This window comes from Vombatus ursinus, unplaced genomic scaffold (genome assembly GCF_900497805.2).
Source record: "Vombatus ursinus unplaced genomic scaffold, bare-nosed wombat genome assembly UNPS02014807.1, whole genome shotgun sequence".
In the NCBI taxonomy this organism is placed as follows: domain Eukaryota; kingdom Metazoa; phylum Chordata; class Mammalia; order Diprotodontia; family Vombatidae; genus Vombatus; species Vombatus ursinus.
The window spans coordinates 19,511,622-19,536,180 of NW_020954585.1; the positions used below are offsets into that span (position 1 = coordinate 19,511,622).

The 24,559-nt window shown below is 38.5% G+C and overlaps 1 protein-coding gene across 3 annotated transcripts in view; it reads right to left on the bottom strand.

The window, feature by feature from the left end:
- Positions 1–788: 788 nt before the first annotated feature.
- DAPK1 (death associated protein kinase 1) overlaps positions 789–24,559 on the bottom strand; it is a 241,678-nt gene continuing 217,907 nt past the window's right edge. For all 3 annotated transcript variants that reach the window (XM_027874778.1, XM_027874777.1, XM_027874779.1), the window contains exons 21-26: positions 16,779–16,967; positions 14,518–14,715; positions 11,955–12,093; positions 10,726–10,846; positions 6,570–6,758; positions 789–3,214 (exon numbers count right to left, since the gene is read on the bottom strand). In XM_027874778.1, coding sequence (XP_027730579.1) covers positions 1,988–3,214; positions 6,570–6,758; positions 10,726–10,846; positions 11,955–12,093; positions 14,518–14,715; positions 16,779–16,967 — 2,063 coding nt within the window. In that variant the 3' untranslated portion in view covers positions 789–1,987. The remainder of the gene's footprint in view (positions 3,215–6,569; positions 6,759–10,725; positions 10,847–11,954; positions 12,094–14,517; positions 14,716–16,778; positions 16,968–24,559) is intronic.

Below are 24,559 nucleotides of genomic sequence, written 5' to 3' on the forward strand. Positions count from 1 at the left end.
CTTCTTTTATTTTTACTCTGGAGATCTTTGATGTTTATTTAGATCATTCCAGTGCACACTGATTTTATGGAGATATTGGCCAGTAGCGGTGGATGCCTTCAGTTTCTTTTTGTTAATGATACCATCCATATTTTTTCCCTATTCAATTCATATTATAAAACAATGCTTTAATACTGGTGTTCGGTTTACAAGGCACTTTTCCATACATTGTCATTTGATTCTCACAACAACCTTGTGAAGTAGTACAAATATTTGTATTCCTGGCCATTGATGAGGGAATTGAAGTCACTCAGGTAGTAAGAGGCTTGTCTCTTAGTAGACAGACCTCTTCTTAAACCTGTAGCACCCCTTTCAGGCATTCCATGATGTAATCAGCTCCAAGTCTTTTACAACGCTTTCCCTTTAAAATGAGAACATGTAGAAAAATAAGCTTTGTTCTTTCCTTTTCCTCTATCCCCATAGAGATATTTTAGGGGACCCAATCAAGAATACCCTAAAATTGACATCTATACAACCCAAAATCAGAAAAAGAAAACTCATATGAAGAGTAGTGATGACGAATACACAACTCAGAGAAATAAGTTTCTTCTGGAACAAAGTCTAACAAAAATAATGCAAGAAGCAACAGTTTATTTGTTAAAAAAAAAAATCCCCAAACCAAAAAAAAAAACCAAAAAAACCAACCAAAGACAAAATCGCCCCAACAAACAAAAACTCCTTAGGACAAAACAAAATTTAAAATTTACTACATTTTTAAGTTTCAGAAAGAAAATACCTGTATTAATATATACACATATATATACACACATATTGCATACATATATGTATATACACATATATATATATATATATATATAGTGCCATTAATTAACATGACATGCTTTTCAGGACAGAATAGGACATATTTCTTCATATTAATTTAAAAGCTATGTATCACAATTTAAAATCATTGCAGGAAAACTTCCTTCATTGTTTTTGTTGTTCACACTTCAAGTACTGGAAATAAGCAAACCAGGGCCTGAATGCTGAAGATCATCTGCTACGTACCAATAATGATGGAAAGCTATAGAATATCACTGTGGTATCGCCTACTTTACACGGGTTTTGGTTATCCTACAACTGTATGGACCTTTTTACCTGAGATGAGAGGAAATAATGAAGCATGACAATTTAGAGGCTCATGGGGAACTTCACACTGAGTTTTAAACAAAAGCAAAATTGGTAACACAACTCTGTGTAGCAACAGGTGTCATACATGAAACTTTCCTAGGAAAGGATTTTTTTTTCTCTCTCCCTGTTTATTGTCAAACAAAACACTTCAAAACTGGAGGGAAACCAGAGGTGAAGCACCACTTGCAATGATCAGCATGCAGTTAGGGACATAGAGGTAGCATTTTCTTTATGACGATTCCTGGCCATCTCTGATGATTCCAAACACATCCTCTTCTGCAAAAGGCACTCACAAAATTCCTATTTATAAATTATACAGTGGAATTATGCTATACTGACCACAGACTGCTTAATATTAAACAGTCTGTGGTTTATAAAAAAAAAAAAGTTAAGCCAAGGAGATGGTTTAAGGAATAAAACTGGCATAAGAAATACACATTTTTGATACATGCACATTTAAAAAAAAGTCAACATGATAGCTTTTTAAAAATTTCACTGAAAAGTTGGATATTCCAATTTAATTAGCAATAGGAAGCAGTACATTGGTGGACTAGGTACGGAATTGAAAACACTGAAAGTAGACTAGCTTTTTTTTTAACGGCCAAAGCAACAGTTTCCTCTCAGGGTCGAAAGATTATTCACATAAAACAGAATGCATGGTGAGAGAGAGAAGCAGTGGAGGAGGCAAAGGGGCACGGAAACACTGGGATAAGATTGTATATAGGCATATAAATGAATACATCCAGAGTCCATTGTGATACTGTGCTTCTCTCCCTTCTGCATTTGGAAGAGATTCTACCCATACCTACAGCTGTCCTCATCGTGACACAACTGAGCTAATTGAATTATAGGATGTTCCACTATTACAGCTTGAGGCGTAGGCTTCTTGACCATTGGCATCTAGGTTTATTTTGAAAACAGAGGATGCCCTCAGTAAAAAGTCGGCCGCATCACGGCGGCCTAGTTCTCTCAGCTTGGACATTAGGAGGCCAACAGTGCTCTCAGGGTAGCTACACCATTCCCGGAGGAGAGCATGCACTGGGCTTGGAAGGAAGTCCTTATGAGTCCCATTATTATACTTTGCCACGAGTTCAGGGAGACCCAGGTTCATGGCAAGAAGGCACCAGTCCTTCCCCATAGGATCAGGTGGGTCCAACAGGCGGCTCAGTTTTCTCCGGGTCAGGAGGTTCAGGTCTGAAGCATGAATGTCCATTCCAAGGCTACCCTGAGAGTAGACATCAAGACACCCAAAACACATAATGCTACTGAAACTTTCCTTATAGCCACCCATGGTGTTAGTCAATGAGGTCTCTTTAAGCGTCTGTGCTCGGAAAAAGTCCCGGGGTTGGTAAATCATGACAGGCTCGTGATGTTCCCTCAGTTGCTGGGGGCTTAGATAATGTTTCACTGTCAACAGGCCTGGTAAAGTGGTGGTCATGACATTCTCGATGGTACTACACACAGAATCCAGAAGGAGGCAACATTTGATCTTCTCAGTTTCCAGCCCCCTGACCTGAACCTCAATGCCCTGCCCATGGTTGACCAATAGAACGAGTAACTCGGCCCCGCGGTGGGCGATCTTGGAGCCATTCACCCACAGTCGGATGTCTGCATCCCCTTCAGTGCTCTGTTGGTGAATCCACCGACACAGATTCACCTGTACCTTGTGAAAGATCCCACAAGGGAAGGGGGTGAGGTGCTCCACTGGGACAATTCGGACCCCTCCATATATCATCACTTCGTCTTCTTCATCGGTCCAGGACCGGTGCAAATTGTCAGTCTTGATGAGGGCAGGGATATCCACCATGGTGCCACTGCTCAGGTCCCGGGCACAGATGTCCATGGCGTCCAGGATCTGAATTAATTCTTCTACGTCACTGTCTGGTACTAGCCGCTGAATGTCCTCCATGGTGTATCGCCCCCTGTAATGGTGTAGGGCTTTGGGAGTCTCCACAGAGAGAAGTTTCCCCAAAACGTTGGTGCAGAGCCATCGTGGGTCCAGGAGTATGACGTCTTGTACAGTCTCACTCTGCATTATGTTAATCTGCCAGAGGGAACAATGAGGAGTCATTTACTGGGAAAGAAACGTGTGTTGTAGGTTTTTTTCTTAATACATTGAAATGCTTATATCAGTGATAAAAAAAGTCATCTTGCCATTTGCTATGGAACAGAACAAATTCCTGTAGCTACTGTCCTGGATCTCTCTTGTCTCTCACCCACGGAATATAGATATTAGTCTCTTTATTATATTTATTAGGATTGCCCTTCAGTGACTCATTTGTGTGAGTTCTTTGCTGCCTGGAGAAAAAGGAACAGGCCCAAGAAGCTGATACTTCTCTAGCAGCTTGTGTATGACGTTCAAGTCCTTTTTACTATCTCTTTCGGACATAAATTTCTGCTGAGAATTTTTTTTTCTACTGCATAACATAAATGAATAATAGTTCCTTGAATATCTCTCATAAGACCTTTCAGGTAGAGGCATTCAGATGCCTTACAAATGGATTTAATCATGAGACAGATGTTGACCAAGTAGGTCAACATCATTATATCATTCACTTGCCCATCGACGGAAATTATGATCACTTTATATATACTATACTGCTGTCATCGGTTTATGATAAATCAGTTGTGCATCTCTTAGGTTATAATATTCCAGAGCATGGCACCAGAATCTTTGTAGTTCTTGGAAAAGCACCATTTGAAGTTCATTTTCCTTAAATATTTTCTAATGTTTATTTTTTCTTATTGATGCTGTCACTTAAAAAAAATGTGTGGGGGGATTTATGAATTGTCAATTAATAGGCTTTGAAACATGATCAGCTTTTAGTCTCTATTACCAGCAATGGGAGAGTACTGCTTTATCAAGAAAATCCAAAGTATATTTTAAACTCAACCTTCTTCCTGAAATAATTTTTTTTTAATCAAAGGTAACAAAATGAACTTATTTGAGGTCCTCTAGGATTTAGGGTTCTAAATTGGCCACCTGAAGCTTAGGGAACTTTTCCTAAATACTCCCCACTCCAAATCATGCAGCTCGATTTTCTCTTGGCCTAGGAACAGAGTTGAGAAATCACTGTGACTCCTTGGGTCATGATACTGGGCTGTGCCATGAAATAATTATCTAAGTTCACAAGACATTTGTTAAGGGATGTAAAAGCCACCATGAAGTCAGCGCTATCATCAATTGCTTTCCCTTAAGGTTAGAAATCCTTTGCTTGGGAATGGGTTGGGTTAGCACAAGTGTAGAAACTCTCCCTTTAATGAAAATAGAGGAAAAATACGCCTACCACCAGGACGTCTTAACCAGGGTTCCATGAACTTGAAAAAAAAATTCCCCCATCACTATATTTCAAAAATAAATGAGTTCCTTTGTAATCTTCTGTATTTTACTTTATGTGCTTAAAAACACTATTCTGAGAAGTGGCCCATGGGTTTTACCAGACTACAAAAGGAGTTTATGCCACAGAAATGGTTAAGAATCCTTGATCTAGAGGGAGGGATCTGCATTTCCCTGACATGCATAAGGGCAGACTTGAATGAAGTCACTATCACTGGACTGAAGATTTCCTCACTTCCTCTGCAATCTTAATTTGCTTAGTGCAGTGATAAGGATGAGGGGGGGGGATGGTAAGGCTGCTAATCTACACAGGGGTGTGTATGTGTGTGTGTGTGTATGTATATATATATATATACACACACACACACATTATATATATATATATATATACACACACACATTCTGAATTAGAAAGTGGTTTAAAAAAGCAGCAGAGAGTAGCATGTAGGAGAAACTTTGTTGTCAGCTAGTATGGTATAATGGAAAGACCACTGAACCTGGATGGAGACCTGAATTCAGATTCTGTCTCAATGGCTAGCTATGTGACCATCATTGATTGTCTCAATTATTATTATTGGCAATCCTAAGCCAGAGTTTCCTTGTGTGTAAGGCGGAAATTCAAATGACAAAAAGATGTAAAAGTGCTTTGCAAATCTGAAAGCACTATGTAAACATCCATAATGGTTATTTGTAGTAGTACCCCAAGAATTAATCATGTCAGCTATATCAACTTATTCATAACTCATTTAACATATTTAACTTATTCATAAGTTTGGATGAATGGTTTTTTGGGGGGAATAGAACAATGATGCAACCAGAACTGGACAATCCAAATTGCAAATGTTACATATTTAAGACCTAAAATAACTAGTCATTTACAATGCATTTCTGGCTACAAATTCTTTCTGAAGGAGTTACAACTGCCAGGTCAAGACTGTTCAGGGGTTTCAGAACTTAAATGTATTTATTTCTTTAAAAAATTATCATTAGAGTACATTGCTTCTTATCTTACAATTTCTCTGCCACAACATACCACTGCTTTGGTCTCAAGTGTGAGCTCAGGTGATCTGGTCAAAATGATAACATTTATCCAAGGTTATCAGCCCTTTCAGCAGCTCAGTGAAAATATGTGGTTCCTGGAAAATGAGGTGGATCCAGGCCCCATCAAACATTCAACTACTGAATCGACAAGACCGTAAAATTATGTAGAGAAGGTCAATGATCTGTGTTTTGAAAGTGAGAGGCAAAGAAGCAAGTTCAGAACTGGGCAGTAGCCTCTGGAAGTTGTTCTGAACCACAGCAAAAGGCAAAATGAATTTAAAAAAAAAATCACCAATACAAGCACTTTAATGTTCCAATGAAGAATTTGCTTAATTTTTAAAAAATCAGTTAAGCCTACACTATGTCTGATGACATAAAATATGAGCAAAGCTCCAGGAAACTGAAGACACTGGAGCAGTGTAGGTAAGAAAAATTCCTTTGGGTTTGACATATACATTAAAAAAAAATATAAATATGTAAAATACTTATATTTCTATATTTGAATATACAATATATATTTATATTTATAATATATATTATACATTATGAATATACATGTGGATATAAATATAAACATATATCTCATATATATGTCCAAAGGAATTTTTCTTTTTATTTGTATCATATTTATTTATTTACATAATTATGTCTATGTACAAAATATAAACATACAACATTAAATAATACTATTATACAATTTATATAAAACAAAGTTTAATAATATTGATACATATATAAGCAAATATTTGTTAATGTATTACATGTAAAATACATATATATACACATAGGTATGTGAATACACACACACACACACACACTCTCCCTCTCTCCTCTATGTTCTGCCCACTCTCTCTGCTATTCATGCTCATCACTCCATATCCAGCACTTAAAAGACTGTAGACAAACTATCCTTTTCCCCCAACTCCAAGTACAGACTTTTCAAGAACAGCAAACCAACATATTGTGGAAGAGAAAAGTGAGGGTTTCTTAGACTTTAATCACCGTGCAGTGGACTACTTACTTCTCCTGTGCTGTGCAGCTGCTGAGCAATACGTCTTAAATCCTCTTCGTTTGCGAGTGGGTTCAGTTGGTCTTGCACATCGAATACAAACTGCTGAAGAGACATCAGCTGGTTGGGCCCATTCAGTTTTCTCCAGGAGGGCAGAGTGGAGATGATCTTCTCACACAGGTGTGTCATTGGAGGGCAAACCTAATGAACATCCATTAGTGTAACTAATTGTTGTTTACACACTGAATATATGCTTTCTTTTTTATTTTAAAGTTTTTAAAATTGATCTTTTGTTTTTGCATGGCCTTATTTTTCCCTTCCTTCCTTATCTCAGAGAATTTTTTTTTTAAGAAAAAATGAGAGGAAGAGAAAAAAAATATCAGAACCAATCAGTACATTAAAAAATGCTGACAGCCTGTGCAATTATCCACTCTAGTGGACCTTTCACCCCTGCAAAGGAATCTGGGGAGGTGTTGAAGGTACACTTTCAATGATAATTATTTTTATCCAATGTTCCTTTTTTTTGGCAAAGGACTTTTTTTTTTTAAGCAAGCGCTCTGCAGTTTTCAATGCTAACTCTAATCAGAATACAATCATATGCAATCATTATATTTGTCAAAAATTCTGCTGAGAATTTTCATTTCTACCACTTAATGTAAATGAATAACAGTTCCCTGAATATCTCTTAAGAACTTTTAGGCACAGGAATAGAAATGCATGCAAATGTGGACTCATTCATACAACAAACGTCGAGTGAGCAGGTATACTTCATTCATTTGCTCAACAACAGAAAAAATGACTTTATGGGTAATAAAACAGGAAATGTGGATGGGTGGGTGTGGTTCTCTAAACAATAATGGTAAATTTCTGTCAAACGAAGACCAGCACTTTTCGTAGGATATATTCAGTTATATCTATTTCAAAATACTTGGCATTCATTGTTCAATTATCCATAGAAAATGAAACTTGTAGAGTTGCATAACTGACATATAACCACAATGAAAAAAAAAAGCAACTATAATACATTGAGTTGAACAATCTTCCTGCCTCTATTCCTTCCTCCCTCTAATTTGTCTTTCATACTGTTGCCAGAATAATCTTACTAACATATAGATACGGTCATGTCACTCTCCTGTCTCCCAAGTAAAGTGCAAATTCCCTTCCTAGACATTCATGTATTTTTTCCCCCAGTGCTTAAGCAAATATTCTGCACACACAGGCTTAAGTGTTTATAGACCGCACATGGGGAGAGGAATTTGGATTTTCCTTTGCTAGTCTTATGTTTTAGGTCTACTAATATATGTTTCTTATGAGACACAAACTTTAACAAAATAATTAAGCAAACAAAACAAAATTATTGGGGAGTCTGTCAATTCATTTGTTGGAGTTCACTGAAAGGCTAAATTACTCTTGCCACGTGTTGTCCAGAAGGAGATTTTATGAATAGTAGATGGAGACTAATATTTAATGGTATTCCCTTATCCCTTTGTGGACTGGGGCACTCAGTGGATGAGCCGTGAGTTCCTATGTGTGAGAGCTGGGTTGTTTGAGTCAATCAATGCAGTCAATTTGACCCCACTTAGAATAAGGGTCAATATGAAATGCCCTGATATCTTAATGAGGTAAGAACGTTTCTCTATTGAATCAAAGGATTTAGACTAAGTGTAAAAAAAAAATCCTTTATCAATTGTAGGTGTCCTTGAAACTGATTAAGTGATGGTACACGGGTAGGATGTTTGTCTTGAATTAAGAAATTTGGTCATACTCAATGGGTTATCTGTAAAATGGTGGGCCGGCAGAGATCCAAGAGTCTGGGGACTTGGTGGTAGAAGCCCCTGGCCATATCCTTGAGGAGGAATTTCTTGACAGGAATGGCAGTGGGGAGAGTACTTTTGCCTTCCTTTCCCATTCCAATTACCAACGACCTCTGAACTTCAGAGGATTTGGATTTTTTCCTAAGCATTCCAGCAGTGTCTCCAGGACAGCAATGGCTGATGGGCGGTGCAATAACAACAACAACAACATAGGGGCCAAAGAAAGTTGGACTCAAGGAGGAAACGCAGATTCAAGGTTCTACAAGGAAAAACTACATCACACCTAAGGGGGCTTGAGCAAAAAGACTTCCAGGAGCTATGAATCACCCCTTTGTCACAAATGCTTTCCAAGCTTGAGCCCAATTTCTCCAAAACTCCCTCTGTCTGCGTGGAAGAGTGGGTCACAGACTTTTAGGAGGAATGTTTTGTATCAACTGTTCTTCCTATATACCATTTTAATAAAGGCTAATTAAATCTGGTTGACTGATGGATATCAACCAATAATCAATGGGGGAAGGTGCCCTGGTGTTAAAGTAAGTTGGAGTTAAAGTAAGAGAAAAACATTTCCCCAATCCTTTGGGGCTACAAGGAAAGGAGATGCAGCAGCCTTGTGACAGCATCTACAGAGCACATGCTACGTATGTAATTATGGCAGGTAACAGAATAATCCATAGCTCATTACAAATGATTTAATGGTTGGATGGTTTAACAAACAATTATTATGATAAGACACTTCTACATTTAAACTCCATCAAACTTTTTTTTAGCTTTGGAAGCAATTAAAAAAAAACTTCATTTGAATATAGTTAAGTGCTACAGAAGGTAGAATACTGGACCTAGAGTCAGAAAGGCTTGAGTTCAAATTCTGATTCAGATACTTATTTAGCTGTGTGACCTTGGGCAAGTCACTTAACCACACTTAGCCTCAGTTTCCAAATTTGTAAAATGATGATTAATAATAGCACCTACCCTTCCAGGGAAGATCAAATGAGATAAAATATGTAAAATGCTTTGCAAACCTTAATCTTCCTAAGGGAGGGCTGTGACTACTCAAGGATCTTCAAAAGCTCCTTATTGCCTTTAGGATAGAAATACAAATTCCATGTTTGACATTTAAACACCTATAAATCTGGCTTTAATTTACTTTTCTCTACTGATCTCACATTTCCTGCCTTTATACAATCTCTGTGCCAGCCAGATTGGCCTGTTGTTTAGTCATTTTCAGTCGTGTCCGATACCTTATGACCTCTTTTGGAGTTTTCTTGGCCAAGATACTGGAGTGGTTTGCCATTTCCGTCTCTAGCTCATTTTACAGATGAGGAAACTGAGGCAAACAGGATTAAGTGATTTGCCCAGGATCACACAGCTAGTAAGTGTCTTAAGCTGGATTTGAAGTCAGTTCTTCCCAAGTCCAGGCCCAGTGTTGTATCTACTGCGCCAACTAGCTGCCCAATACATGGAATTCCTTCTCTTTAACTTTGCACATGTGGTTCTTCTCATTTGTAATGTACTCACTCCTCACCTCCACTTTTTAGCTTTCTTTTATACTTGGCTCCTGAGTCATCTTCTTTATGGGTCTTTTTCTAATCTTCCCCTCCTGCCTCCCAGTTGTTATGTGCTATCCCCCCTCATGAAATTATTTTGCATTTACTTTATATGTACTTCAGATACAATAATCAATAATAATAGTAGTTTATTTTATGCATTTAGGTATCTGTGTAGTGCTTTTTAAGGTTTGCAAAACAAACAAATATGGGAGGAAGGTGCTATCATTATATTCATTTTAGAGATAAGGAAACTAGGCAGACAGAGGTTATAAAGCTAGTTAGTGACTGAGACTAGATTTGAATTCAGGTCTAGGACTCTATCCAATATACCACCTACTTATCTTTGTACATGTCTTTTCCCTTAGTAGAATTCAAGGTCCTTGGGGTTGCGGACCTCATTAGTGCCTTTGTCGCCCTTCATCTAAGGCAGTCTTCATCTCTTCCCCTTCTCCCCCTCTTCTTTTCAGTTCTCCCTTTGTTGTCTTACCTCATTAGAATCAATTAATCATTAAACATGCAATAAGTGTCTACTATAAGGGGAGTGTCCTTTCTGCTTTTGTATTTGTATACTTTAGCAGTGCCCGGCACAAATAAGTGCTTAATAAATGCTTGTTGGCTTTGCACAGATACTTAATAAATACTAATTGATCTGTTGAACTAAAATCAAGAAAGGATAAAAAGAGGGGCTCACATTTCAGTATACCATGTCTGAAGGTACTAAGGTGGCATCTATCATCAATATTCCCTCAGAAATTTGGGCTCTCACCTAAAGAGGCTAGATAGCATTCACTGGGAAGTCCTACTTACAGAAACAATCTGACTTCTTATATCTTGCAAATGATTTCGAAGTAGTTTCATGTCTTTGGATCCAGAAGCACCAGCATCCAAAACGAATAACTTATCAGAAATCTGAAGATCATTCCCAAATCTAGGAGAAAGGGGTAGTGGATAAATGGATAGAAATCTATTTAAAAAAGAGATGGACATGATTTTGTTCAAGATCCCTTAAAGTGAAGTACAGTTTTCCCTTCCACATCATAGGGGTTAGAGAGCAGTGCTTCCTTGATCTGGAAAATCCCTGTAAAATGTTTTAGCCCTCCTTTCATACCAGAGAAGTCTGAATTTTTTCTTCTTCTTTTATGGGGTGGGCATATTTATGGTATTAAAAGATAAAATGTTGATATTATACAATACTACACATATAATCTTACGTATTTCTGAGATTCTAAACTTTTTCTGTGTCGTCTGTGGGCCTTCACATGTCATCTGTAGTTTCTGCAAAACTCCCCCCAAATTCCCATTTAATTTCTTATGCTGACCTACAATACACTGAAATAGTGATGGGGAAAGTCACAATGTGGAAGGGATAACTCTACCGCATAGCTCAGGGGTGGATTTGATAAGCCCAGGTTCCTTTCAGCTGTGAATAAGATTTTTCTCCTCATCTCACAGCCAGATCTCTCAGTGCTCAAGAAAGTAAATTCTCAGAATGAATATGGCAAATCTAAGCTCCAGGAGCTGTTCAAAGCAGGAGGAACACTTTGAAGAAACACCCCTACTCCTGCTCACACACACCCCCTGTGTGCTCTACCCAAGAAGCAATGTAGCTAAAAGTAGATGATGGGACGTGGTGTGGTAGGACACACCTGCTTTTCCTGCAGGAGAAGGAGGCTGAGGCTGGTGTATCTTTTGTGCTTAGGAGTTCTGCAACTGCAGAAGCCAATTGGATGTCTGCACTTCATCTCACAAAATACGGCGAGCCCTAACGACAGGGACCACTAGGTTGCCTAAGAAGAGGCAAACCCAACCAGGTAAACAACAAAACAAAACAAAACAGAGCAGGTGCTTCTGTGCCAGTCAGTAGTAGGGCTGAGCTGGGAGTGTTGCACTTTAAGCTTGGGGGAGCTAGGGAGACAGCTCCCCTTTCCCCCCCAAAAAGTCAACTCGGGGTGTTTTTGATTTTGTTTCTCATGTAAACAATATTTACTTTAGAGCAAGTATGTATTTGAGTCTGTCTTGAAAACGTGGCTCCTTACCTGTTCCTAATTTCTTTCAGCAATGACAAATCTTTATCATAACCAAACTCGCCTCCAGCGGGTCGGGGAACATTCATGATGTCAGCATGGGTAGCCACCAGGACCACTCGAAGTGGGTTTTTCAGCCTGCCGCCAAAAGCTGGTGGAGGGGGAAACAAAACAAAACAAAACTTTAGGAGAGAGGCATTTCTTCCTTTCTCTCTTTCTTTTTTTCACATTCAGCTAAACCAGACTCCATTTCATAAATACGTAACGTTCCAGATCTTCCCAAGTGTAGGTAGGTATAAACTAAGAAAATTTACAATTATGGCTGTGGACCTCAAAGATGGCAAACTGACTATCCTAATATTATCTACAGGACCCTTTTCAGAATCTTGGCATCACCCTGGACATAGCGGCAACATGGATGGATCTAATTCTACTAGCTACTCTTTCCTATGACTAATCCAATAAGAAGGTTTTCTAGAAATGCTACTCTTTTGGATACTAGATAAAAGAAAAGGCCTATCTAACAAATCACCAACCAGTATCTATCTACCTTTTGGGAGGAGATGTAACCACCAATGAGGACTCCTTTGAAAAGATCTATGAAAAGTTCTTTGGATACCCCATAGTACTATAGAAATGACAATGATGATAGATGGTCCACGACATTCATACATTGGTATGAATGTAACTGTACAGTACTTACACAAACAATGAACTCTTACTTAGGGGAGAGTTTAAGTAGGAAAGCCTGGAAGATACCATGAAAGAGAATGAGAAAGAGAAAGACACAATATGGCAATATGAATGAGATCATAATACTAAACATACATTTAAAAATTTAAACCTACTTTGCTTTTTAAACTTATAGGTTTTCTTACATTTTTCCTGAAAGAATGGGATTTTACAATAGATTTTACTGGTGAAGAATGGCTCTCCCATTAGATGAAGAAACAAAAGGGATTTTTACTCCAATTCATTCCCTCTCCTCAGTAACAACATTCAGACAATCTGTTTTTGTTAAATTGGCCACTACTCTCAAACTTGTTTGCCTTTTAATTTTACTATGACAGAATTAAAGAAGGATAGCTCACTTTTGGAATTTTGTATTTATTAGATAGGTTGGAGAACGTGGTAATCCTTAGGCTCCTTCTGGCCTGAAATTTAATTCCATTTAGACATTGAGATAAATATCAAATGCTAAAAGAAAGCACCTTGTAAATCTTAAAATTCTAAATAAATGAGTAGTGATATTATGATACAGATCATTCTAAACATGGAATATGCAAGGAAAAACCTTTAGAGGTAATATCCTAAATAGCCATAAGATGGAGGTGTTACTCCATAAAATTCTCTATTCTCCATGTAGTTGTTTCTGTCTTCTAGCATGTCTGCATATATGTATCCCTACTTGTTTTTATGTTATTTTTGTGTTTCTTTGTCCATCTCTTTTTTCTCCTCCTCCCTCCCTTTCTCCTTTCTCCATATAGTGAAACTGATATTCATTTTTAAAATTTGTTATATTTCCTATATAGTGTTTTATGTCCTCAGTTCAAAATTTATAAAGATGAAGAAAAATGAAACAAAATAGATTTAAAAAATTTATATAGCCCCCTTTTCCTATTGGGTCAGTAGACCTTGACAGAAGATTCCTTATCCCTACTTGAATATACTAACTAGGTCACAACACTCCACATATATATTTCATCGTTTTACAGAAGAGAAATTCTGAAATGGAGCATTGCCCCCTGGTGGTAGGAAATATAACTGCTCTAGCTCATAAAGTAGGGTGTCTGATATTGGCAGCAAAGGCTGCCAGGTGGTGCAGTGGATAGAGTACCGGGCTTGGAATCAGGAAGACTTCTCTTCCTGAGTTCAAATCTGGCCCCAGACACTTGTGAGCTGTGTGACCCTGGGCAAGCCTCATTTTCTTCATCTGTAAAATGAGCTAGAAAAGGAAATGGCAAACCAGTCCAGTATCTTTGCCAAGAAAACCCCAAATAGGGTCACGGAGAGTCGAATGTGACTGAACAATAAAAAACTGGCAGCAAGGATTACTTTTAGTATTGCTGTCTGGCTTCCTATGGTTCCAATGGATTTTTTCTTTTGAGATATATTAGAGTATACCTCAAAGCAGGCTTTTTGATTTCTACAAAACAGAAACAATAGCTTCAAGTTCCAAAAGTTGACCATCTAATATGATCCAAGTGACAGTGAGAAATGGCCAGTTATTAATTTAATGTTTGAGAGAAGAGGTTTAAAAGAAGAATAAATATTAAATCCCACAAGTCTATTGCTTTTTAACCACTTAAGAGAACAAAAATGTTTTATCAGATATTCAGCACAAAAAATGTACATGAGATTAGAAAGGCTGAACATAGAAAGAGGTACAGAAATATGTAACTTCTCAGCTCAAACTACTGGCATGATTCAAGAAATGCTACCTGTATGCTAAATGCCTTCAGGAATCATGAGTGGTAGGAGACACACATGGGAAAAAAAATTCAACATCAAAGAGGAAACCACAATATTCTTATCAAAGAAATATTCACATGCACAAGTATTCCCTATGGCTTACCTATGGGTTCTTCAACAGGGACAAGTGACTTTAAGAAACTAAGCCAGAAAATCACTTGATTTAGCTGGCTCTCGTAAGGTTCTTCAAGACTGAAAAGCACTATGTGAATTGAAGTGGGATCATTTGCTGCAAAATAATCGTAGCAGCAGAAATAAACAGGATTCCCAGAGAACTCCCACACGCTGAAATCACCAACTCCTGCAGAGACAGAAATAAGGTCTATTGTGTATCTTCAAATAGCAAAATGACCTAGGAGACTAGAATTTGAGGCGGCATTTATTTATTTACCTAAACTGGCTATTCTAAGCATGTAAAATCATAGACATTATTAACATTAATAAATATCAATGCCAGGCCACTGATGTAGGTATATTTACACTTGCACATACATGTACATCTACCTGTAACTTACATGTAAATTACATGCCTAACAAAGCAATTTAAAATTCACATTAAGGTCTATTCTGATATTCCATTGTGGCATAGAAGAGAACTCATGTGAGAGGTTCTGGTAATGAAGCATAGTCTCTGGCTATTTCCTTGAAGCAGGAAAGGTTTTAAATATGAATCTGTTGATGGACAGCATGGGTGCTGGCCAAGGATAGGTGTAATTAACTTTGGAGCAACTCACCCCGGAGGGCTGGTTATGATTAATTTTTTGGCCTTATTAATTTCTGAAACAGTCATTAAACATGTAATCTGTGTTGGTTGAGGGTACCCACACTAACAAAATCATGGATCATTTTAGGCACTGAAGAAATAGGCAACAGAAAGGTACACTTGGGTTCAGGAAGATCTGAGTTCAAATCCTGTCAGTTACTACCTGTGTGACCCTGGGCAAGTTAGCTTCAGTCTCCTCATTTGTAAAATGGGCATCTATCTATTTCCCAGGGTTGTTGTTAGGATCAAATGCATATAAACTACTTTGCATACCTTACAATGCTACATAAATGTTAGCTGCTATTAACATATCAACATATATATATAATAACCTATATTTATATAAAGCTTTAAGGTTAACAAAGTGCTTTCCTCACAACAATCCTATGAAGTAGGTGATACAAACATTATTATGATTCCCATGTTATTGAATAAAGAAACTGAGCCCCAAGGAGGTCAAATGACTTTCCTAATGATTTTATGGGGCAGCTAGTGAATAGCGCAGTGAATAGAGTGCCAGGAGTGGAACTGGGAAGACTCGTCTTCCTGAGTTCAAATCCGGCCTCAGACACCTATTAGCTGTGTGACCCTGTGCAAGTCACTGAACCCTGTTTGCCTCAGATTCCTCATCTGGCAAATGATCTGGAGAAGGAAATGGCAAACCACTCCAGTATCTTTGTCCCCAAAAAACCCAACAAAACCCAAATGGGGTCACAGAGAGTTGGGCATGACTGAAAAATGACTTAACAACAACAACAAATGTTTTTATAAATACTAGTGTTGAACCCCTAATTTAAACTTGGGCTTGATATGATGAGTACTTTATCTACTACAATATGTGATAATATACCTCTTTGTAGCCTTTGGTTTGGTCCTGATAGAACATGGGTAGGTAAAGAATTGCTTTTTATTGAATTTCAGGACACAGTCAATAGTTAGTAGTATCAGGCCGCTAAGGAAATGTAGCATGGTAGACAGAGGGCTGAACCTGAAATATGGGACGACCTGAGTTTGGGTCCTGTCTCAGGGATCAGCCGTGGGACCCAGGACAAATCACTTAATCTCTGAGCCTAGGATTCCTCATCCGAGGATAAAATTAGGACCCACTTCACTGGATTGTGGTGAGGATCAAATGTAGAGTGTAACAAGTAAACCTTGTTCTAAAGGATGATCATTCAACTGGTGATTTCTGCCAGTGTGGATTCTCCCTCCACTGGGTCCTTTACAAGGCATTTTTCCCCTAGACTTAGTCCATAGTCTCAATTGTATTCTTTTGTCTTTTCACCTATTGCTAACAAGTATAGTACATTTGGGAATCTCTCTCTGTAGCAGATTAAAATTTAGAAATTAATCCTCTTTTAAAAGAAAAGTCAAGGAGCAGCTAGGTGGCACAGTGAATAGAGCTCTGGCCTTGGAGTCAGGAGGACTTGAGTTCAAATCCAGCCTCAGACACTTAACACTTACTAGTTGTGTGACCCTGGGCAAGTCACTTAACCCTGATCACCTCACCAAAAAGCCAAAAAAAAAAAAAAAAGGCAAGGTGTTCAGCATCCATTAGGAAAGAATAGTCCCACTTCCAAGGAAGCACAAATTGAACATACCATTCAGATAGGCATTCTGGATATCGATCGCTTTGGTTGACTGGTCATCGGCTGAGCAGTGTGAATGATGGGAAGGAGACACAAACACTTCAAGCATCCCTTTGGTGAGGCCTGGCTCAAACATCATGCTACGACTCCTCACGCTTACGTTTTCACAGCCAGGGTACAGGTTGTTGATACTCACTGATACTAGGGTGCACAAGAAAAAAAGGAGGTTAGTCACTTAATACATAAGAGAAGGCACACCTCAACCAGGAGGGCATTTTGTTGAACTGAACCAGATCTTTTAAAGGATATGCTGTAAATTTTAATTTGTATCTTTGGTCTATGAAAAGAAAAAAAAAAGACACCAATGTCCACATCTGTAAAACTGATGTCAGGTTAGATGTTCTCCAAGGTCCCTTCTGGCTTGGAATCCTATTATCTTAGAGAAAGATTCTTCTATTCTTTCCCCTGGGTAACCTTGCAGCTGACTGACTTTCCTAAATGGATATTGAAATAGCACTGTCTTAAGAGGAACTCCCAAAGGGAAGCAATAAAGAGAAAAGGGTTAAATGCCAAGGGCAGTTTTGGGTATTAGAAAAAGAATAAAGGGGATAAAGTATAGAGTTAGAATATTAAAGGTTATTTCAGCCCCCCTCACTTAACAGATAAGGAAACTGAGGCATATTAGAGATTGCCTTGTTCAAGGCCTCAGAGCTAGTTAGTAGCAGGGCTAGATTAGAATCCTGGGTCCCCTTGTACCTGCATAAGATAATTCCTTTCCAGTGTGAGGTGGTGGGCCATAGTCAAGGCTGCAGGGAGAAGGGGACTAGGAAACTTTGTGTGTTTCCATATATTTAATCCTGGAGTACTTATATTAGTGACTCCGGTAAAAAAAAAATGTTAAGCTTTATTTCAAGAACATCCAATTTTAATGGAGTCACTAATATAAGTACTCCAGGATTAGGTTAGAACCTATACAGCTCTCTTTCTCATCATAGAAGTAAATGGGACAGATGGCAATGGTGATGGCAGAGAGGAGGGAAAAAGGGAGTTTCAGCAGCCCTTTTCCTTCCTATGATACTTTGGGAAAGTCTAATTGGGTCTTAGCTTCTTCATCTTTAAAAAAAGATATTATTGCCTTCTTAGGATAGTGGTTTACAAGGAAGAAGATTATATGTATGTAATTATATGCATATATATACATACATATATGTATCTGTATAAATCAATATACAACAGATCTGTTATATATGTACACACACATTGTATATATATATAAATATATATATCTATATCTATCTATATATATATATATAGATAGATATAGATATTTGTGTGTGTTTATACACACAAATATATTTAGGCCTTTGCTTGATTTTACAAATCTCTCTCATCATAGTACCAGACATCTCTGAGCAAAGTTTGGATGATCCCTTGTTGGGTATTCTGTAAAAGGGATCCTTGCTCAGTTGTAGTTGGTACTAGATGGCTTCTGTGGTCCCTTCCAACACTGAGATTCTGTGATCCTGTGATATGTTTTGATCCTGCTTTCTTTGCTTTTCATCACATCACAGGAATCTTTCTCTATTTCTTTGTATTCTGTATGTCTGTAGAAACAGGCTGGTCCCCTGGTAATTTAGGACCAAATTTGGAATGAATTTTTATACTCGGAATCCACCTGACAGATAACAAAAGAAAATGAACTTAGTCATTGGAAGGGAAGGGGATAGTCATCCAGGATAAAGCACTAATAAGGGTGAACACAGCTTCCTAGTTTTGGTCATGCTACTTGATCTTGGGTCTTGAAAACCTCAGGGAGGGACTTCAGTCCCTTACCTCTTAGCTATTTTGTACTCAAGAGACAAGAAAGCCCTATCAGAGGCCTGAAATGATTTCCTTAAGTCAATCTAATTTCAGGGGCAGTTTTAATACCTTTTAAGGAAAAACTAGCCTAACCTCATGAGAGAGAGGGGCTTAGTAATATTACTTTTATGATATCTGTCAATAGCATATGGTGAAATTGCTACAAGTTTATCAGCCATTTCCCAATCACTGTATACCGAGGCTGATGCTTGGTGATATTAGATTTAAATTATTTTAGGAATAGGTTTATTCCCACTGACTCTGTCCTTGCCATACAACCTAAGGCAATGCTTCTAGAAGCCTAAGCTTCCCTTTCTTCCTAAGTATGTCTTTTAAAGCAGTGCTATGACCCTTCCATGCTACTGGAACTGTAAGGGACATTTCTTAACTCTTCTAATCATTGGTAAATATATTCCTGCCAAAATCACACAGCAGCTTAGAAATGTGGAATAAAATCTTTAGTACATTTTCAAACTACTTCGAATCATACTAGAAAATTCAGTAAACTGTACATACCTCCTGACCTGGGGATATCATTACTAGGCATATATACGAAGGAGATCATACATGGAAGGTATGATGTTCTTCATAATAAAAAATATTTATAATAACACTTTGTTGTAGCAAAGAAGTAATATGAAAATGGGTTTTCATTAAAACAAATTGTGGTATATGAATGTACCAAAATATTACTATACCATAATAATGAACTAATATGAAGAATTTAGATGATCTTGGGAGAACTACTTACATGAAGTGATACAGAGTGAAGGAAGCAAAATCAGACAGCAATTTACATGGTGACTACAAAATATAAAGGAAAACATCATTGAAATGATGCGGTTTAGGGGTGCAGGTATCTCAAAATACCAAGGTTCAGGGCGGAGTTGTCTGGAAAGGACTCCCGGACTTAAGCAGTCTTCCAGTCAAGTGGCAAAAAGTTTATTATAATGCTAATAAAGTGGGCAGAGCTCGTTAGGGAACTTGCAACTTAATGGGGATGATGCTAAAGCTTATATGGGAAAAGTTCAGTGAGTGGTGTGCCAAGTATATGGTAACTGTGGGAATCAGTACATGATATAGTTCTGCTGGTACAAGCTAGTCCTGTTCATACGAGGGAAATTCTACAGAGGTCAGCTTGTTCTTGTGATAGGAAGAGATAATTTGCCTCTTGGATGAGTTGTTGCCAGAGGTAGGGTCTCTGGGCTGGGGAAAGATGTGATCTGAGGGCTTGTGTCCAAGCACCCCATCAGAAAGACTTCAGAACCCTGACTGATGCAGTGACCAGTCATGACTTCAGAGGGCTGATGTGGAAGCATGCTTCTCATTTCACAAAGAACAGGTAAATGATAGGTACGGAATGAGACACACATTTTCAGATGTGGCCAATGTGTGGTACTGTTTTGCTCAACTGTGCTTTTTTTTGTTGTTGTTGTTACAAAGGAGGATTTTATTTAGGAGTCACTGGGAAGTGACATCAATTTTTTAAAGAGCATCAACATTTAAAATAGAAATGTGGCAGTAGTTAATAAGGAAATTTAATTAATGCTTTGGCTTCTCATTACAATGTGTGAGGTATGTGTTAAAGGTATTGTTATACTCATTTGACAAATAAGGAACCTAAGGTAGATAGATAAGAGAATGAGTAGCTGGGTTTGGCCACATACTTGGGTTGGTCACACAGCTGAGGCATTAATGGTTAAATCACATGTACCTTTCTTGCTAACTCCCTCAGGCAACTGTCTAATTACAAAGTCAGATTAAAAACAAGCCTTGATTAGGTTGCAGTTCTTAAAATGTACTTGGGTTGTTTTTCTCTTGATATGCCAAAACTTTCACACCACTCTACATTGGCATATTGCCCTTAGAATGGGGGAGGGGTGGTGAAGGAAGAGTCTAACCACTTGGCTTTAAGTCAACATGATACCCATCTTTAAGACACTATTTCCTTATTGGTTTAGGTTCTCTATCAGGGAACCCACAAGAGCTTCTTGGATCACTGATTTATTTTTCTTCTTATTGCTTTAAAACTAGGATTTCTATGTTTGTTTTTTCCTTTTGTATCCTCCTCTCCCAACTAGGAGTAGTGGACCATTGTGGCACTTCCTTCATAGGCTAAACCAACTCTACACTGACATTTCTTTTCTGTTGATTAGCATTAAGAACAGAATTGCCTGAACTAGGTGAGAGAATAAGGGAATATGTTTTAGTAAAGTTTCCATGCTTGCTCATCTTTAAGATGAAAAACCAATGTACTTTATCAATTAGTCAGTTAGTCAGTCAATCAACCAACAAGCATTTATAAGTGCTTAATCTGTGCCAGGCTCTGTGGTAACTAACTGTGGGGATACAAAGAAAGGCAAAAACACTTGTCCTGCCTTAAAGGGAGCTCACATCCTAATGGAGGAGACAACTAGGTTCATAGAAGAAATGTATAGAAGTAAAGTATCAGAGGGAAGGCACTAACACTGGTGGTGGTGGGGAAGGAAGAACGGAACAGAGGAACCATGAAAGGCTTCTGGCAGAAAGTGGGGTTTGAGTTGAGTCTCAGAGAAAGTCAGGGAAGCCTAGGGATGGAGGTGAGGAGGCGGAGCAACTCAGATATAGGGGACAGTTGGCATAAAGGTATGGACTGGGAAGATGGACTATTGGGTTCAAGAAACAATAAGGAGGCCAATGTAGTTGGAACCGAGAGTACGTGGAGGACAGTAAAGTACAAGAATGGAAAAGTAGGAAGTGGCCAAGTTATGAAAAGCCTCAAGTCACACAGAGCACTGGAGATTAAGTAGCATGGGGGGGGTGTAAATCACTTTGTCAGATGAATGGAGGATGGACTGGAGTGGGGAGACACTTAAGGCAGGCTATTGTAATAGTCCAGATGGAAGATAATGAGGACCTAAACTGAGGTGATGGCAGTCTGAGTGGAGAGAAGAGGGCATATACCACAGACGCACTGCGATGGTGGAAACAACAAAATTTGACAAAATGTAGGATATGTGGGGTGTGAGGGAGAAGTTGAGGAGGACACAGGTTGTGAACCTGGGTTACTGGTAACATGGTGATGCCTTCAGCAATACCAGAAAAGTTGGGAAGAGGGGAGGATTGGGGGTAAAGATGAGTTCTATTTTAGACATGGTGATTTTGAGATTCCTTTAGTGGAGATTCCTTACAGTGGAGCTCATTTGAGAAATCCAAAAGACTAGTGGTGAAACAGTGCTGGAGTTCAGAAGCAAGACTAGGGCTGCATATATAGATTTTTGGAATCATCTTTAAAGATGATGACAGAATTGGGATTAGGATAGCAAGTGGTTAACTGTGGGGACTCGGTAAACCACAATGACTCCATCTTGTGACTCAATTCTGGAGCTAGATCAGTTCCCTTTCTATTCAGCTATGGGTCTAGTTGAAATTCTGTCCTATGAGAAAACTATTTAATTGTGAGGAATTGGGAGAAAACTTTATTGCATTGTTTGAACCTTGCCTTGGATGACTGGGAAGCTGGACCACCTCCACCTGCTTTTTAGAGCCCCTTAACTAGGTTATTCTGACCAGAAACTCAGTCAGATCCAAAGACTGATGCGAGGAGTTTCCTCATAATTGATACATCTCAAGCGACCCATATGTTTTATCTGAAAACTGGCCCCATACTGATCAATCAGTTATTGTTACCATGTTCCTTTGATTATTTACAGACACTTTGGGTGGGGAGCAGAACAACTCTTTTTCTGAATCCAGGGAATTGTACCTGTTCACTCTCCCCCTCCCAACTTGCAAAGTCTCTAATCTTTCCTCTAATCAAAAATCAGATTATGTAATGTATTGTTTCCTTTTAATTAACTGGGCTTATTCAATTATTTTTAATATATAATAGTCTGTCTCCATCTGTATTCAGGGTCCAGGCTTAAGCTGAAGAGGTCTATTCTTGATTTTTTTAGGCAATTGGCATGCATTGCTTAATAAATTGATATGCATGGATGATCAAACCTTTGATTCCTCAGTCGTTTCACTTTTCATCTGCCACAACAGGAAATGATGAGATCACCAAGTGAGATAGTATAGAAGGAAAAAGAGAAGAGGACCCAGTACCTAGCATGGGGGACACTCACACAGTTCACAAGCATGACATGGATGAAGGTCAAGCAAAGGAGACTGAGAGAGATTAGTTAGACAAGTAGGAGGAGAACCAGGAGAGATCAGTGTCATGAAAACCTAAAGAGGAAAGAATATTCAGAAGAGGGTGATTGACAGTGGCTACAGAGAAGTCAAGAAGGATGATATTTGAAAAAAGGTCATTAAATCTGACAATTAAGATATCAATGATTAAACTTAGGAGAAAGCTGTTTTAGTAGACTAAGGTCAGAAGCCAGACAGCAGAGTGTTTAGAAGCAAATGAGAGGAAAAAAGTGGAGGAACCCAGTGTTGGCAGCTTTCTTAAGAAGGTTATCCATTAAGGAGAAAAGAAATATAGGGCAAAAGGTAGCACGAGTGGTTGGATCAAGTGTTTTGTTTTTTTTTTTTTCTCTGTTGCTGTTGTTTTCATTTGAGGGAAGACGTTTATAGGCAGCAGAGACAGAGGAGATGGAAGATAACACAGACAGTGGAGATAATAGTGGGGACAATCTCCCGGAGAAGATTGGGGCAGATGGGACCAAGGGTGCAATTAGAAGACTTTGCCTTAGGGTCTCCTCATCACAGACTGAGAGGAGATTGTAAGGATAGTGAGTGATATGAGATGAGAAGGGAAGAAAAGGGGGAGCTTTTAACAAATGGCTTCAGGTTTTTTTTTTTGGTGAACTATGAGGCAAGGTTCTTGATGATAGGGTGTGATAGAAAACTTGAAGAGGGAAGAAAAGGTCTGGATTAGGCACTGTTGGTATGTGAGACAGACAGCTGATCAGAAAGATGTAAAAGAATTGCCTTGCTAGTCTTGTTGAGATCATATAGAAAATCTGAAGTGGACCAATTAGTTTCATGATTTTCTTGAGCTCCATTTAGTAGTGTGTAAATCAGAAGAACAAAGGAAGCTGATGGTGGAGGTGATTCAGGGTTGGGGTTTGGCAAATCATGATCAGTGACAGGACAAGAAGTCAAGGGATTTGTAAATAGTATATTGAGAATTGAATTAGCTAACAGTGGAAAGAGAAGCAGTCAAAACAGGGCAACGTAAGAACCTAAGAAAACATTGAGAAGACAATGGATTGGAGGTCTTGATGAGGGTGAAGAATGATTTTAGGAAGGGTCAGGCATCGAGAGATACAGAATTATACAAAATTACGATCAGATAGAGCAATATCAGCATTTTAAAGGAAACGGAACACATGCATAATGTTAAGATCCAGTGTGTAAGTATCCTTATGTGTGGCTGAGGCACGGTAAGGAATAACTGATGGGAATTGAGTAGAATTAGGAACTTGGAAGTTGGGGAATTGAGAGAGCATCAAAATTGTATGCTGAAATCGCCTACTATGAGGTGAACTGAAATTCTATGAACTACGTACTGAATTCATTGAAGAAGGAAAAAGAATGTCCTATGGGTCAACAGATAACAGCTTGTACCTTAAAGGGAAATGTAGCTGAATGATGGTAGTAGAGGGAGAGCGTAGGTGACCACAAGGAATAAGGAGTATTCTAACTTCCCAACCATGAGCTACAGTAAGGTTTGAGTGGGTAGGTGGCTTATGAGTAAAAACACAACAGTACTGGAAAGTGTGGTCAAGTATGCAGTGTCATCAGAAAGGTGCCAGATTTCAGTGAACATTAGAAGACAGAAGGAATGAGAAAGGAAAAGGTTTAGGATGAAAGGCAGTTTGTTAATTATGGATCAGGCATTCCAGATTGCACAGTGTAAGGGATAGGCAGATCTCGAGTGAGACACTGAATATCAGGCAACTCTGAAAGCTTACAAATAATTCAATCAAATGCAACTTAAGGAT